General features: G+C 42.7%; 2 protein-coding genes across 2 annotated transcripts; one reads left to right on the top strand and one right to left on the bottom strand.

Annotated features, from left to right (window-relative positions):
* Positions 1-75: 75 nt before the first annotated feature.
* On the bottom strand, positions 76-7,170 carry LOC105903851 (L-asparaginase-like). Its single transcript, XM_012831655.3, has 7 exons — positions 7,046-7,170; positions 2,055-2,185; positions 1,878-1,973; positions 1,624-1,784; positions 1,371-1,454; positions 1,067-1,229; positions 76-417 (listed from the first exon to the last, which is right to left on the bottom strand). The coding sequence occupies exons 2-7, from the start codon at positions 2,181-2,183 to the stop codon at positions 262-264; spliced, it is 789 nt and encodes a 262-aa protein (XP_012687109.2). The 5' UTR covers positions 2,184-2,185; positions 7,046-7,170; the 3' UTR covers positions 76-261.
* Positions 7,171-7,912: 742 nt separating this feature from the next.
* On the top strand, positions 7,913-13,407 carry sybl1 (synaptobrevin-like 1). Its single transcript, XM_012831644.2, has 8 exons — positions 7,913-8,034; positions 8,755-8,942; positions 9,071-9,128; positions 9,339-9,476; positions 10,696-10,786; positions 11,154-11,221; positions 11,351-11,443; positions 11,632-13,407. The coding sequence occupies exons 2-8, from the start codon at positions 8,797-8,799 to the stop codon at positions 11,698-11,700; spliced, it is 663 nt and encodes a 220-aa protein (XP_012687098.1). The 5' UTR covers positions 7,913-8,034; positions 8,755-8,796; the 3' UTR covers positions 11,701-13,407.
* Positions 13,408-13,527: the final 120 nt, after the last annotated feature.

The raw sequence follows: 13,527 nt of genomic DNA, 5'->3' as shown, positions 1-13,527 counted from the left end.
ATTTGCATCCGAGTTTATATTTTGCCTTCCATTTAATGTTTAAAAAATATTTGTACAAAAATGGTGTATGTTTAATTGAAAACAAATTCCGACTCCTGATGTATAATTTGTACATCACTTGTAAAATAGTATAAAACACTTTACCCCTATCATGTTAACTGTGTGAGCAAATTTAAAAACGTCAACCTGCTTTGGCAAAATGGGTCCATGCAAAGTTAATGATTACACAAGTCCTGAGGATCAACGGAGTTTGCACAGGATTCATTCCAGCCCGTCTTCCAGGCTTTCTCTGTAGAGCTGGTATAAGTGCTTGTTGGTAAACTTCTCAGTGAAGAGTGGGTGGAACAACATCAAGATGTCCGCCAGGTGGTGTTTCTTGGCCTCATCGACTGCTGTCCAACCCCACACATCAAGCTCCTAGGAAGAAAAAGGGTAGGGCTCACTGAGCTCAGTGTGAAAAAATAAGTTGTGTTGCGTTTTAGGGTTTGAAGCATTACCTGTGGGTTATGTTCTGCAGTTTTGAGACCAGTGTAGTGAATGTTAAGATGAGTGACTTTATAACAGATGTGTTCTTAGGCTAAACTTGAGCATTTTGCAAATATACATACAAATATGGGCTTCAACGTATAACTACGTGGCATATGTTTACAAAGTTTAGAAAAATATGTTCAAATTTAGCACAAGAACACACTTAAGTCACGTTCACTACTCGGGTCTCAACTGCAGAACCTGACTCACCGGTACTCTTCACACCCTATCAGTAAACAGCCGCCACAGCCACAAAAAATTATTTCGTAAATCTGGATTCAGAACAACCTTTTTAGTCTACTGTTGCCTCCAACATTCAAGACGACACGCTTTTATTGGACCGCAAAAGATCTTATTTCTCACAATTCTTGCTCAGTCTCTCAATTCATGGGGCAGTCACACTACACACCGCTATGCAGAATGTCTAGGTGATACATGTGTTCCTCAAAGAACAACTGCTTGTTGCTCAGGAGAGCACTACTAAGAGCGTGCTGAGGACATTTAAATCGAATCTAATCATCAGGAGTGTGCCGCATACCAGAGGGGTGGCTCCATACTCCAGTAGTTTGGCCACCATGGTTTTATCTCTGTTCCGGACTGCTGTATGCATAGCTGTCCTTCCGTTGTAATCACCCTGATCCATATCAGTGCCGGAAAGGTACCAGGCTTGCAGCAACACATAGTCCCTGCTTAAAACAGCCCTGTGTGGACAGGATAAATTGCACCGAAAAAAAAAACTTTCAGACAAGCTAAACCATGCCTTTTGTCTGACAGATATTTCCTGAATGGACTTGTCTCTGGTGCATTTAGCATACTAGCATACAGACTGGCCTACTACTGACTTGCAAAGCTCCATGCCGATCCTTACAGTCTCTAAGTACACAGTTCCTCCCAACTCCTGCAACATGATCACGATGTCAACGTGCCTGTAATGACAACATAAAGGGAGAAATATGAAAGAAAATGTTTTCTTTTGGGCATGTCCAGGTGCTTTGAATTCACCCTTGTCAATCACCCATGTAAACATCTTCCAAAAAACACCCTATTTTCCTCATTTCCATCAAGATCAATATATGACTGCACACCCCGATTAACCTGTTTCTGATGGCAAGAGTCATTGGGGTATTTCCAAAGAAGTCAGTGAGATGATAAGAGGATCCTTTGGAAATGAGGTACTTAAACATGTCCACGTTCCCTGTTTCACAGGCCCTGTGAATAGGTGTGGAGCCATCGTAGTCTGTAGCGTTAATGTCCACCTGGATGCATAAAATGCAGGCAGTATAATTACTATCAATGGCAAATGACAGAAGGTTTAACGTAGTTACCCATACACAAATACACTTTCTTACCTTATGTAGAAGTTCCTGCAAGCTTACAAAGTCATTGTGTTCAACACAGTTGCAAGCCATTGCTATACACATTTGAGTATGCTGGTCATTGCTGACCTGAAAGACAATCCAGACATTGACTATTATAAGCATTTGGCTATGGGACAGGCCGGCTATGATATTTTTCATGATAGTCACCTTGCAATCCTGTTCCATCATCCAATCCCAACGAAGCACTTCACCAAGCAAAAGCATAAAATCCTTGCTTCTGGGCTTTGCACCGAAGACATGAATATTTTTGACGTGAATATCTGGGTCGTGCTGCATGGCTAAAAGAATATTCAGTGTCAATTGATTAGGGAAGATGTTGCTTGCTAGTCAACTAAGGCTACCAATGTGTCTTTGCACTCTTTGGTAAATATGTATGCAACGGAACACAAGAAGGAATAGAAGGTTTTGACACTGTTGTGCTGCTATAGCGTGTGTTCTTTTTTGCGCCCAGGCGGCCATAAAATCGATATACTAAATCTATTTATTAGTGCTGTCAGTTTAACGCGTTATTAACGGCGTTAACGCAAACCCATTGTAACGCCGTTCTTTTTTTTAACGCGAGATTAACGCGATTTAAAAAAAAATAATTATTTTTTTATTTTTTTATTATTATTATTATTTTTTTTAGATTAACGTTCTTTTTGGCCTCGCAAACTGTGTAGTAGGCTAACGTTACGGTTTGAGTGAATGGTGAGCGCAATACGGCTAAATGGATGATAAAAAGCTTCTGAATGGAAAGTTTACTTTTAAAAGTTGTGTTGTGCAAAAGAAGCAAGCTTCACTGTTGTCTGAAAATGTCAACAGGCAGCTGGCTGAAAGCAAAGAAGTAGTAGGCTTACCTTTTATTGGTAACCTAACTGTTACGGTTCATTGTTTCTGAAATAAGAGGCCTGACTGCTATGTTCCCAGCAAACTTGAAAAAAAGAAAATATTAAGCCATGGTTTAACTGCACTATAGGCTTTGTCCTTGTTTACCTGAAATGTGGACTTTATAATTTTATTTTGTACCGCCCTGTTTGGCAATGTTGGTTTTCAATAAAATAAAACATTTGCATAAAGCAAGCCAATCCACTTTTCCATGTTGATAAGGGCATTAAAATAAAAATTAAATTATGGATATAAATAAACGAAGGGACATTTAGAATAGATACAAATTTGCGATTAATCGCGATTCATTTTGAGTTAACTATGACATAAATGCGATTAATCGCGATTAAATATTTTAATCGTTTGACAGCACTACTATTTATGAATAAACGCTATTTATTTATTAAATGTATTTATTGAATCCAATAGGTAGCATGTATGAAATTGATTTGGTTTGGTTGTTTGTAGAAACATGTTTTATCCAGCGCAGATTTTGCCCATAATGATATCCAGTGGGTAGCAGCAACACAATTAAAACAGCCTGTGGTAGAGTAGTCAAAATAATTACATCCTTAGTCCTTTCTTATGCATTTTTCCTTGACCTTGATGGAAAACATTATGACGTCAAGGAAAGTTAAGGATAGCTCATAAGGACTTAGGGAAAGACAACAATGGATGTTATTGACATTGGTCATGTTGAACGTTTGTTGTTGCTGCCACAAGGAATTGTGGGACAGCATTATCTCCTTTCCTTTAGATTCCTAGAGATAAAGCGGTTCCGCAATTCCTTGCAAATCATGGCAGACCCATGTCAATAACATCAATCCCAAAGCACGCCCCAAGACTGCTTTCTCCATCAGCCGTGCTGCCATTTCCAGACCCGCAGCGACAGCTCATCCAAGACACCAAGGTCATCACCTATTCAGCCACACCCTCAGCCTACCAGAAGGCGACACTACTGTGTCACCCACCAAGAGCTGCTTGCTGACATCCTGGGAATCGCCACTTCAGAGCCAACCCCTATGGGAGGCGCTATGTCCTGCTGTGCACTGATCATGCTTCGCTCACCTGACTCCTCAACTTCAGAGAGCCGGGGGAGCAACTGGCTCTGAGTCCGGCTCTGAGTCTGCAGAACTACGACTTGAGATTCACCACCGGGCTGGCGGTCTCCACGCAAACACAGATACTCTGTCCCGACAGCCGTGTGAGGAGCGGCAGTTTTGTCAGCTCGTTGAGGACCAGGGCGCAGCGACTCCAGGGATGGCAGCTCTGTGGACCATCTCCCCGGGCGATGACGACACCTCTCTGGGCAGCAGAGACAGCAGTCTCCAAACAGCAGCAGCCAGTGACAACAGCGGATGGGAATTCATCGACCACCAGAAGCTTTGACCGTCTTCTCCCGGGTCCAGGCTTGGGTGGGCGGGCGTGCTAACAACCACTCTGGGCTGCCGTCTCAGCACTCAGGATCTTGAGACTACAGCCCTCAACTCACAGTGGCCCTGCTTCACCAGCCAGGACAGGCTCCTGCATCTACGCTGGCAGATTCCCATCCCATCTATACTGGCCAGGGTCACCAGGACGTGGAGCTTTACGTCCACCAAGGATTGACCCAGCACTCTCCCGCTCCGCTGCACCAGTACCTTCCCCACCACTGACCAGGGGAATCTCTATGTCCTCGTGGCCATGGACTACTTCACAAAGTAGCCAAAGGCATGCAGTGCCCGACCAGAGGGCTGCCATCACTGCTGAACGTCTGGTCTGCAAAATGTTCTGCTATTTCAGGTGTGCCTGAGGAGCTGCACAGGGACCAAGAGCAGAATGTCGAAGCTGGCGTGTTCAGCTAGGTCTGCTGGCGTGTTCAGCTAGGTCTGCTGGCGGCTGGGCACAAAAAGGCTTGGACTACACCGTTGTATCCCCAGGGTTATGGACTAGTGGAACGTTTTAACCACACCCTGGCCACCCAGCTTGCCTTGATCAGCCATCGACAGAGGGAATGGGACTTGTAACTTCCCCTGGTTCTGTGGGCCGACTGGACGCCAGTTCAAGAGTCCACGAAGTGCACCTCCGCAGCGCTCATTTGGATTTAGTGTTCGGGCCTCCCCCAGAGCCAAAGGTGAGGGATTGGCCTGGCTTGGACTCAGGGCTCAAAATTAGCACCCGCCAAGCGCCAATGGCGTGTAGATTTTTGGGCTGGCGACTAAATTGTGTCCGATGCTCCGCCACTTGGCGAGTGAAATTGCGGAGTACAGCTCCCGACTACCGCGCCCGCCATGGTTAAAAATAGCTTGCAACGCCAACACGAACAGTGGGAGAGGGGGAAGTGTTAGACAAAGTTCTTAGAATTTGTATACAACTATAACAATTTGCGCACGAATACAATGTTCTAATATTTTGCCAGCGAACGCAAAGTTTTTATATTTTGCCCGCGAATACAAAGTGTATAAAGTTCTAATATTTTGAGCACGAATTAAAAGTTGAAATATACTTAGTTGACCACACGCAAGTTAACGCAGATAAACGAAAGCTAAAATAATGTGCCGATTCATTGCCGGTGCATCACCTCCAGCAAAGGTGCAGAGAACATCTAGGGAGGAAGAAACAACAGCAGCTACAGCTACACCAAGAAGCAGTAGGTGGCTCATTGCGAATAATGAGGAGCCACTGCAGTGGCTGAAATACGTTGACGGTGGCGTAGAAGCGTAGAAGAAGAGCAACGGCAGAACAAGCATAGCCCCGACCGGTGGGCTCTCGCACGCCCCCTTCATTGAGGCAGAGGTACTGTTTGCCTCCCCTCTGTTTTTTCAATGCGGTTTTATGTCAGATCAGCAAGACTATGGTGGCTATAATCTGCTTTTGAATATGTATGCTACATTGTTAGTCGGACAATTTGTATCCATCATATAGGTGTCATTTCAAAGCTTAATTTAGATTTTTTTTGTAGGCCTAATGCAACGCTTCTTATGAGGTTAAATTCATTCTTCTGAAGTATATTTCTAATAGCCAACTCTTGAATGTGCTTTGAAAAATTGTGGTCATGCAAAAGTTAATTAAATAATGTATCTCTATAGTTTGGATGAGAAGAAAGGAGTACCTGTCGGGAAGACCTAAATCCACGCCAGCCAGCCAGCCAGCCAGCCAGCCACCCAGCATAACCAAACACATACTAAAAACCCCAAATCTATAAAACTTAGAGCTTCAGACAGCGTATGTTGTATCGTGAAGGAGGGCCTTTACGGATCCCGGGTACAGCATACAGCGCGTTGTGGCTGTCACCAGAAAATTGGGCAATATTGGTTGATTTTGTTTAATCCATTCTGAGAGTGATTTACAATGATATTAAAATCATAGGTAAAGGTTGTTTATGTCAAACGATGTCTGAAATTCCAGGTTTAATTTTGGCCGGTAAAAAATATGATTGGCTGGTAATTTTTTTCATCTACCAGCCATGTTGGCTGGTAAGCCAAAAAGTTAATTACTTCTACAACCTGCGTGAACGGCTGTGGAGGTGCACGGGCAGGCCAGGCCAGAATTATATGACCGATAATAGAGTGTGGGAGTGACCCTTGTAGAGCAGAGGTGATAGCATAGCAAGAGCCATATTTTGTAGATCTAAAGTCTATACAGGGGACGACATGCATTTTATTGAACATAATGTAATATTCGTTATTTTGAGGTTTTTCCAAAACCGCATTAATTCTCATAGGTATTTTCTATATATAAAAAAACGCAACTAGAAAAAAATGCTAATCCACCTCACACAAAATGATGACGTCACAACGGCTCTGCCTCTATATGGCCAAATATTTTACATGGGGGTTCACCTTTACTGTCTATGGGTTTTACATGGAAAATATTTGATATCGTAGACATATAAACGTTTAATGTTAAAACGTAATGTTTAATAATGTTTAAAACGGCTATGATGATAGTTAAAATACAACAGATAGGTAGCTAGGCAACGTTGCTATGATACCTGGGTAATTCTGGCTAGGCTAGTATACTTCTTTATAGCTATCTAGTAATTTAGCATTAAGTAATGTAGCTAATTATTATGTACATCTTTGACTTGGCCACTAACAAGCAATATATAGAGATGGACTGTAGTATGGACTGCAAGGCACTTAGTATTGTATAGACGTCAAACATTTATGGTGAAATTGTGACACCAGGGAGCTTAGCTTGCTATCGATAGCTAACTTACCTCAAATGGAATCATTTAACCGCCCTCCTTGTAAATGAAAGAGAGGGTTTGTAAACCACCTTTAACTCACCTCCAGATGCAAATTCTGCCGACGCTATTAGATAACAAATACAGCCAATAAAAGAGCTGGCCCCCAAAGCACTATTTCCCTCAGTGGAAATGGAGGCTGGATCGAAAGCAGATAACTAAGCCACTGATACCAGGACCAAAGATTCTAGAACTTGACTTTGCGACAGATGCTGATGGGGAAAACACAGTAGTGCACGCATGTCTCGTCATACTGTACTGTACATAGTAGCCTGTAACTAACTTATTTGGTGGGGACTTTATAGTCTACTTTGTATTCAGTGTTCCAACCGTCTAGCCTTTATGCTAGAATGGATAGCTGGCCTAATTAATAATACAACAGACATGCGCCTAAAATCAACTCATTCTGAGAATCAAACGATACATAGCAAATAAAACCGTATTGGATCCGGCCTTCCGTTTTTATTTTGTTTTATTAAAGCCAGGTAATTGGCAATTAGAGCGTCTCAATCTCTGTACCGTGGTGAATTCCCCCCTCACTGCTAAGGCTATCATAAGTGACATTATGGTGACGACACAACGTATTTATAATATGGGCATAGTATACAGTTACTAGCAATAATAAGATGATTCAGCAAATGAGAAGGTAATTGGACACATTCAAAATTCAAAGTAAAGGGCCAGCAAAAACGGTCACCTGGAAACTCTGAAAAACATTACACCAGCACAGACACTCTTCTACATCCGAGGCATCCTGTATGTGTAAATATACTTGGCCATTAAAAAGAATTCTGATTCTGATTATGCGTGGCTTCTAATATATTATCTCTATTATTTAACCCAAAATGTCCTTTAGGGGCTCCGTAGCGCACAAATACGATGCACAACTACATATCCCAGAGACCCTGAAAACGGAAGCTCAAGCTTCCCCATGGAAAGAGAGAGAGAAGTTGAAAAGGGTAGAAGCGAAACCGTAAATGTGGGAAACGTCTGAATTCCGGGGTTGTCTGTTATTATTATAAACCGTGTCAGGTATGTAACCAGTTATATTATTCTTCAAATTTTTGTTTTGATTTATGTGACCGAGGACTACAGCTGATCCTTATTACCAATTAATGTTAACGTTACCCACCTTTTCACGCGTATGTCAGCGTAGGCTAGCTAGTTAGCCAGCTAAATTGTTAGCCTTTTAAATTGTTTGTTGATCATAAAATTAGGCATTGACTGTCAGCTAGTCAGACTGATAACATTGGCAAGCTACCTAGCTTGTAAACGACAAATAATGTTGTTGGAGAGGTTGACACCGGCTGATCGGTAACGATGGATGACGAGACTGTTTACATCCACGCCTAAAACGTTGCCCATCATATGAAGTTTTTTAGACGCTAGTGTGAGTCAAGCCAAAAGCTCTTGTTACATTAGTTGTGTCGTTTGCATTCGTAGTGCCACAGCAATCATTCAGGGTTTTCGCTCCAGTATTTTCTCGTTGAGCGACGGTCATTTGCTCAGTTGTATGCTGTGAATTCACCTTCATCCTTTGGTCAAGCATTGTGAACAAGCACTAATCAATGTCTACCAGGTCGTCACCGTTTTCTCTATGTTTGTGTTTGGCGGGGGTATTTATGAAAAGCTAGTGAAAATATTGGTTGCCATTCTAAATTAAAATTGAAAACATGCATTGTAAAAACGCAAAACACCTTTTGAGAGCAACAGTATATGGCTTTGTTTTCTGCTGTGCCTCTCATACAACAGGCCAGAATAGGATCTCCTTCGTCCATCTCTTTGCTTGTTGCTATGGCAATTTTATTTGCTGTGGTAGCTCGTGGCACCACCATCCTGGCCAAGCATGCATGGTGTGGTGGAAACTTCCTGGAGGTAACAGAGCAGATCCTGGCCAAAATCCCCTCAGAAAACAACAAACTCACCTACTCTCATGGCAGGTATGTGGCAGCATCTAGGCAGAGAGCTGTCTACATACATCACCAATCCACCTTACTGAGTTTAGGTGGTATTTTGACACTAGATTGTAAGAACCCTTGCTAAGAAAACCATCTTTTTCATCTTTCAGCTATCTCTTCCATTACATCTGTCACGACAGAATCATCTACCTGGGCATCACCGATGATGTGAGTATGGATATTTTTTTGGATGTTCAGCATTGCCATTATTGGGTCAAAATGTGTCACTGTCACTTACCTCCACAAAGATGAAAAGTGTGACAGTTTATTGTTGGCTTACAGGCTGTAGTGTTTGAAGACCACACGCTGTGAATGTCTGTGCTCTGTTCTTTGCAATGAAACTGAAACTGTGAAACCACCTGGTTACTCTTTATGCAGGATTTCGAAAGATCACGAGCCTTTAGCTTCCTCACTGAGGTGAAGAAGCGCTTTCAGACCACCTATGGCTCTCGGGCCCAGACGGCCCTGCCGTACGCCATGAACAGCGAATTCTCCAGCACTCTGGCTGCACAGATGGTGAGCCCCTTGTCCCAAAACACCCCTCATCTTTACCACAACACCCCTTCTGTTCTATGCCTTTTGTATATGTCAGTCTAATCAAGTATAGTATATTGAAAACAAATGATGAATGAGCCATAACTGCCTCTATCTAAATGTGTAAGATACTTAAATAGGCATTGTATGATGGAATGATGCCCTGTATTAAATAGTGTCTAACACACCATTGTGTAGGCCAGCCTCTGCTGATATATATAGTGTGCTTATGGACAAATGTGCTGAAAATGAAATGCTGACCAGTTCGTATTAAAGAGTATTCTTTATGGGTTTGTGGGTGAAAGGTTTCCATCTAAAGGAGGTTTGCATATGGTGGTGGTTGTGGCGAAGGGAGGGGCTAGTTGGGATTATGAGGCCCATTTTAAACTCTGAGGGAGCTAAGCAGGGAGCTGTGATGGCCTTTGCTCCCCATGAGCAGTCCTGTGACAGGATCATGAAGGACTGGAGGACCTAGCTCCAGGGAGGCACTGATACAGTTGTGCTTCTGCTGGGTCTCAGCCATAACTTAGTGTGTGTGTGTGTGTGTGTGTGTGTGTGTGTGTGTGTGTGTGTGTGTGTGTGTGTGTGTGTGTGTGTGTGTGTGTGTGTGTGTGTGTGTGTGTGTGTGTGTGTGTGTGTGTGTGTGCGTGCGTGTGTGTACATATGTGTAATCCTGAGAAGAGATGTGGAAAATGTTAACATTGGGCTTGTTTTAATTCACTTGTTTTCATTTCCAATAGTTGGTGGTGACTGTTGGATATGATAGTGAGGTAGCTGTTAGTTCAGGTTGTGTTTAGGTCAGCACAGTGAGCTGTGTTGGTGTTATATTGGAAAGGTAATCTGAGGAAAATCCAGCCTGTAAACTTCGGATTAAAAGATCAATTGCAAATCATGCTTTCTGGAAAGCTTCTTTTGGATTCTTGACATATGTTCTTTACTGTTTAGGTGGAAAAGAGTGGATTGGAGTGCAATATTTAAATGATTGAGACTTTGTCATGAAAAAAGGTACACTGTAGATATTTGAATGTGGGATCAGTTGTAGAGTATTTAACCAAGTAGTACACAAGAAACAGGACAGTTATAAAGGCTCGGTGAGAATCTGGGTGTAATGAAGATGGCATCAGATGGCACCTATAGACTTCCACTGTGGCCTAGTCTGCTCTGAGGTTTCAGTGTTTGTGTTTGTTTGTGCCATTGACAGAAACACCACACAGACCCTCGGGCGTCGGAACGCCTCACAGAGACGCAGTTGCAGGTCGATGACCTGAAGGGTATCATGGTCCGCAACATTGGTGAGGAAAGGAGGGAACCAACACACCACTCAATGACATTTATTGTGATGCCTGAATCTTGCAGAATTAAATGGAAACCAGACAGTGGGCCCTCATCTAATTGACGGGCAACGAGCGATGTCTATTGCGCATTAACTAAAGCTATCATGTGGCGTGTGGGAGCATTGCACTGACACACTCATGTTGGCGCTTAAGATCTTGCTCATGATAGCTTAATTAGCTAAATTAATTTGCCAAGTTATTGAGTTGCTTTGGTGCATGCGCGGTGGACTTTATTGATTGCTTGTTGCTTTGCTCGTTGCCAGATGCCCGTCAATGAAACTAGGACCCATTGTTTTGTTCTGTTTTTCCTTGTGCACATGTGTAGATCTTGTGGCCCAGAGAGGTGAAAGACTTGAACTTCTGATCGACAAGACGGAGAACCTGGTGGATTCTGTGAGTCGTCATTTTCTGCTGACCTACTTGCAAGGATAAACTATCTAACCATCTCTGGCACTGTTTTTGCTGAAGACATTGCCTTCCTCCCTCTCTCTCTCTCTCTCTCTCTCTCTCGCTCTCTCTCAGTCTGTCACCTTTAAAACAACAAGCCGCAACCTAGCTCGTGCCATGTGTATGAAGAACCTGAAGCTTACATTTATTGTAGCGTTGGTTGTACTGGTAAGCATAACCACAATGGCTTAGAATATTGAATACATTATTATGTAATTTTTCTAAATATTGGTCAGAAACTTGTCTATGCAATACGGTAAGAACTATTCTATTGCTGCATTGCCTTTTGGGAAGGGATCTATGTATTTAGTGTTTCCAGGTAATAATTGCACTGCCCATGTGACTTTGGCCTGCAGGTTATACTGTACATCATTGTGTCTGCATCCTGCGGAGGCCTGAGCTGGCCCACGTGCCTGAAGAAATAGGGCAGAAGAAGCGAGTGAAAAGAGGAAAAGAAACAAGAAAAGAAACAAGCCAACATCAAACCTCCACTCTCGCTCCCTGGGGTCCGTAAGGGAAAAAAAAGAAAACGTAAACAAAGAAACCACTCTCAAGAAACATTTGACCACTTGAGCTCCCTACTTCCTTTACCTGGTACTCCTCCTGTCCTCCGACTCATCCTGCCTGCTCCTGGTTGGAGAAGGAGGTCAGGTAGTCATGGTGATGCTTACCGCACTGATGAGGACAACGAGATGTTGCGACCCCCCCCCCCCCCCCACACACACACACACACACACACACCAGCCAGTAGCAGGGATGCAGACTCCATTGTGGCAAATCATTTTTCTTTAGTTTTTTTTCCTTCCATGTAATGTGTTTGGTCTTTTCGTGTTCACACCAGTGCGGGAATATAAAGTTGTGGACTGACTGACTCAACAACATGACTGACCCGACCCAAATGTGTTCTAATAGCCAGTGTGTTTAATCTTCAGGTTGAATTCTGGTCTCCTTTTTGCTTTGGTTCCTGAGAGGAGGAGTCAGGGGGGGGGGGGGGGGTGGGATCAAGTGATCGCTTGACTGAGCATGTGCACAAGAGATCAGTTGATCATGCCTCATGTGACCCTGTGGCAGATCAGAGGAGCATTTGGTCTTTGCTCTGGGTGGTCACTGTTAATGGTTATGGTTGCTCAGAGATGGAGGAAAGCACACATTTTCTGTTTGGTTGGTAATGTTGCCATTTCTGCCAATAGGTTATGATTTGAGTTGAGTTTAATAGATTTATTTTGGAGTCTGAGTTTGCAACCCAAGATTTTTTTTTATATCATAATATGTAAGGAGCCTTGCTATAAGAAAGTGTAGCCATTATGTACTCCCTTTAGAAAATCAAGTGGGGCTGTCTCCCACAGTGCATTTGTGCCAAGGCACAAGTCCTATCTTTCAAATCTTAGCTAGTTTTGAAAATCTGTTTCAAGAAAACAAAAACACCGTTTTGTGAAATATGCTAATCACTCTCCAAAGAGGACACTGTTCTGAGGTTTCCATTTGCCATAGAAATGTGAATTCATGTGTTTGGTACATTTATGCAAACTATTGGCCTAACGCAAGCTCCCAACCCTTACCAATCTACTCTCTAATTCAAAGTTCTTGTCTTTAGACTTGACAGATAAAAAACACTTAAGTAGTAACTTAGAACTTATACTCAACCTCCGTGACATATTTCAGTCTTTTCCATTCAGTTGGAAAATCAGGATGCTTGGTAGGCATGCATGATGATCTTTTAACGGTTCCCTGTCTCAGAACATTGTCAAAAAATAGGACTGTATCCAGACGAGGCATCCTTTGAGACCTCCTTCCGCCCAATGCCATTTTCCTTTTAATGTGTTGGCCTGGACTCATATTGAGCTTGGCTGTAAGTACAGGTACAGGTGCAGGTCTGTCTGTGGCATTCAGAGACATAGATCAGGAATGCACCGGTAAGCCAGACAAGCTGGTGTCACTATGGCGACGAGCTCTGTTTGGATGTTTTGGGAGTAACAATTTCAGTCGCCTTGTCCCTATGTTTGTTTGTTTTCCAACAATGCACTTTTTACATATACATTTTGCTTCCTGCCATGATGTCTATAATCATGTAATAATTTAAAGATAGTCTATCTAACATTTTAAAAGAAAATAAAAAAGTATTGTAAATGACAGTTTACCCCTCTGATTTGATCTGTGAGATTAAGGAAACAAATATAAAACATTGTTGTCATAATGGGAAGATTACAGCACTACCACAGCACAGTTCGTTGAGGAAGTGAAATTGAAATCTG

This window comes from Clupea harengus, chromosome 20 (genome assembly GCF_900700415.2).
Source record: "Clupea harengus chromosome 20, Ch_v2.0.2, whole genome shotgun sequence".
Lineage (NCBI taxonomy): Eukaryota > Metazoa > Chordata > Actinopteri > Clupeiformes > Clupeidae > Clupea > Clupea harengus.
The sequence above is the reverse complement of the archived record's forward strand: the minus strand, read 5'-3'. Positions and strand labels throughout refer to the sequence as shown.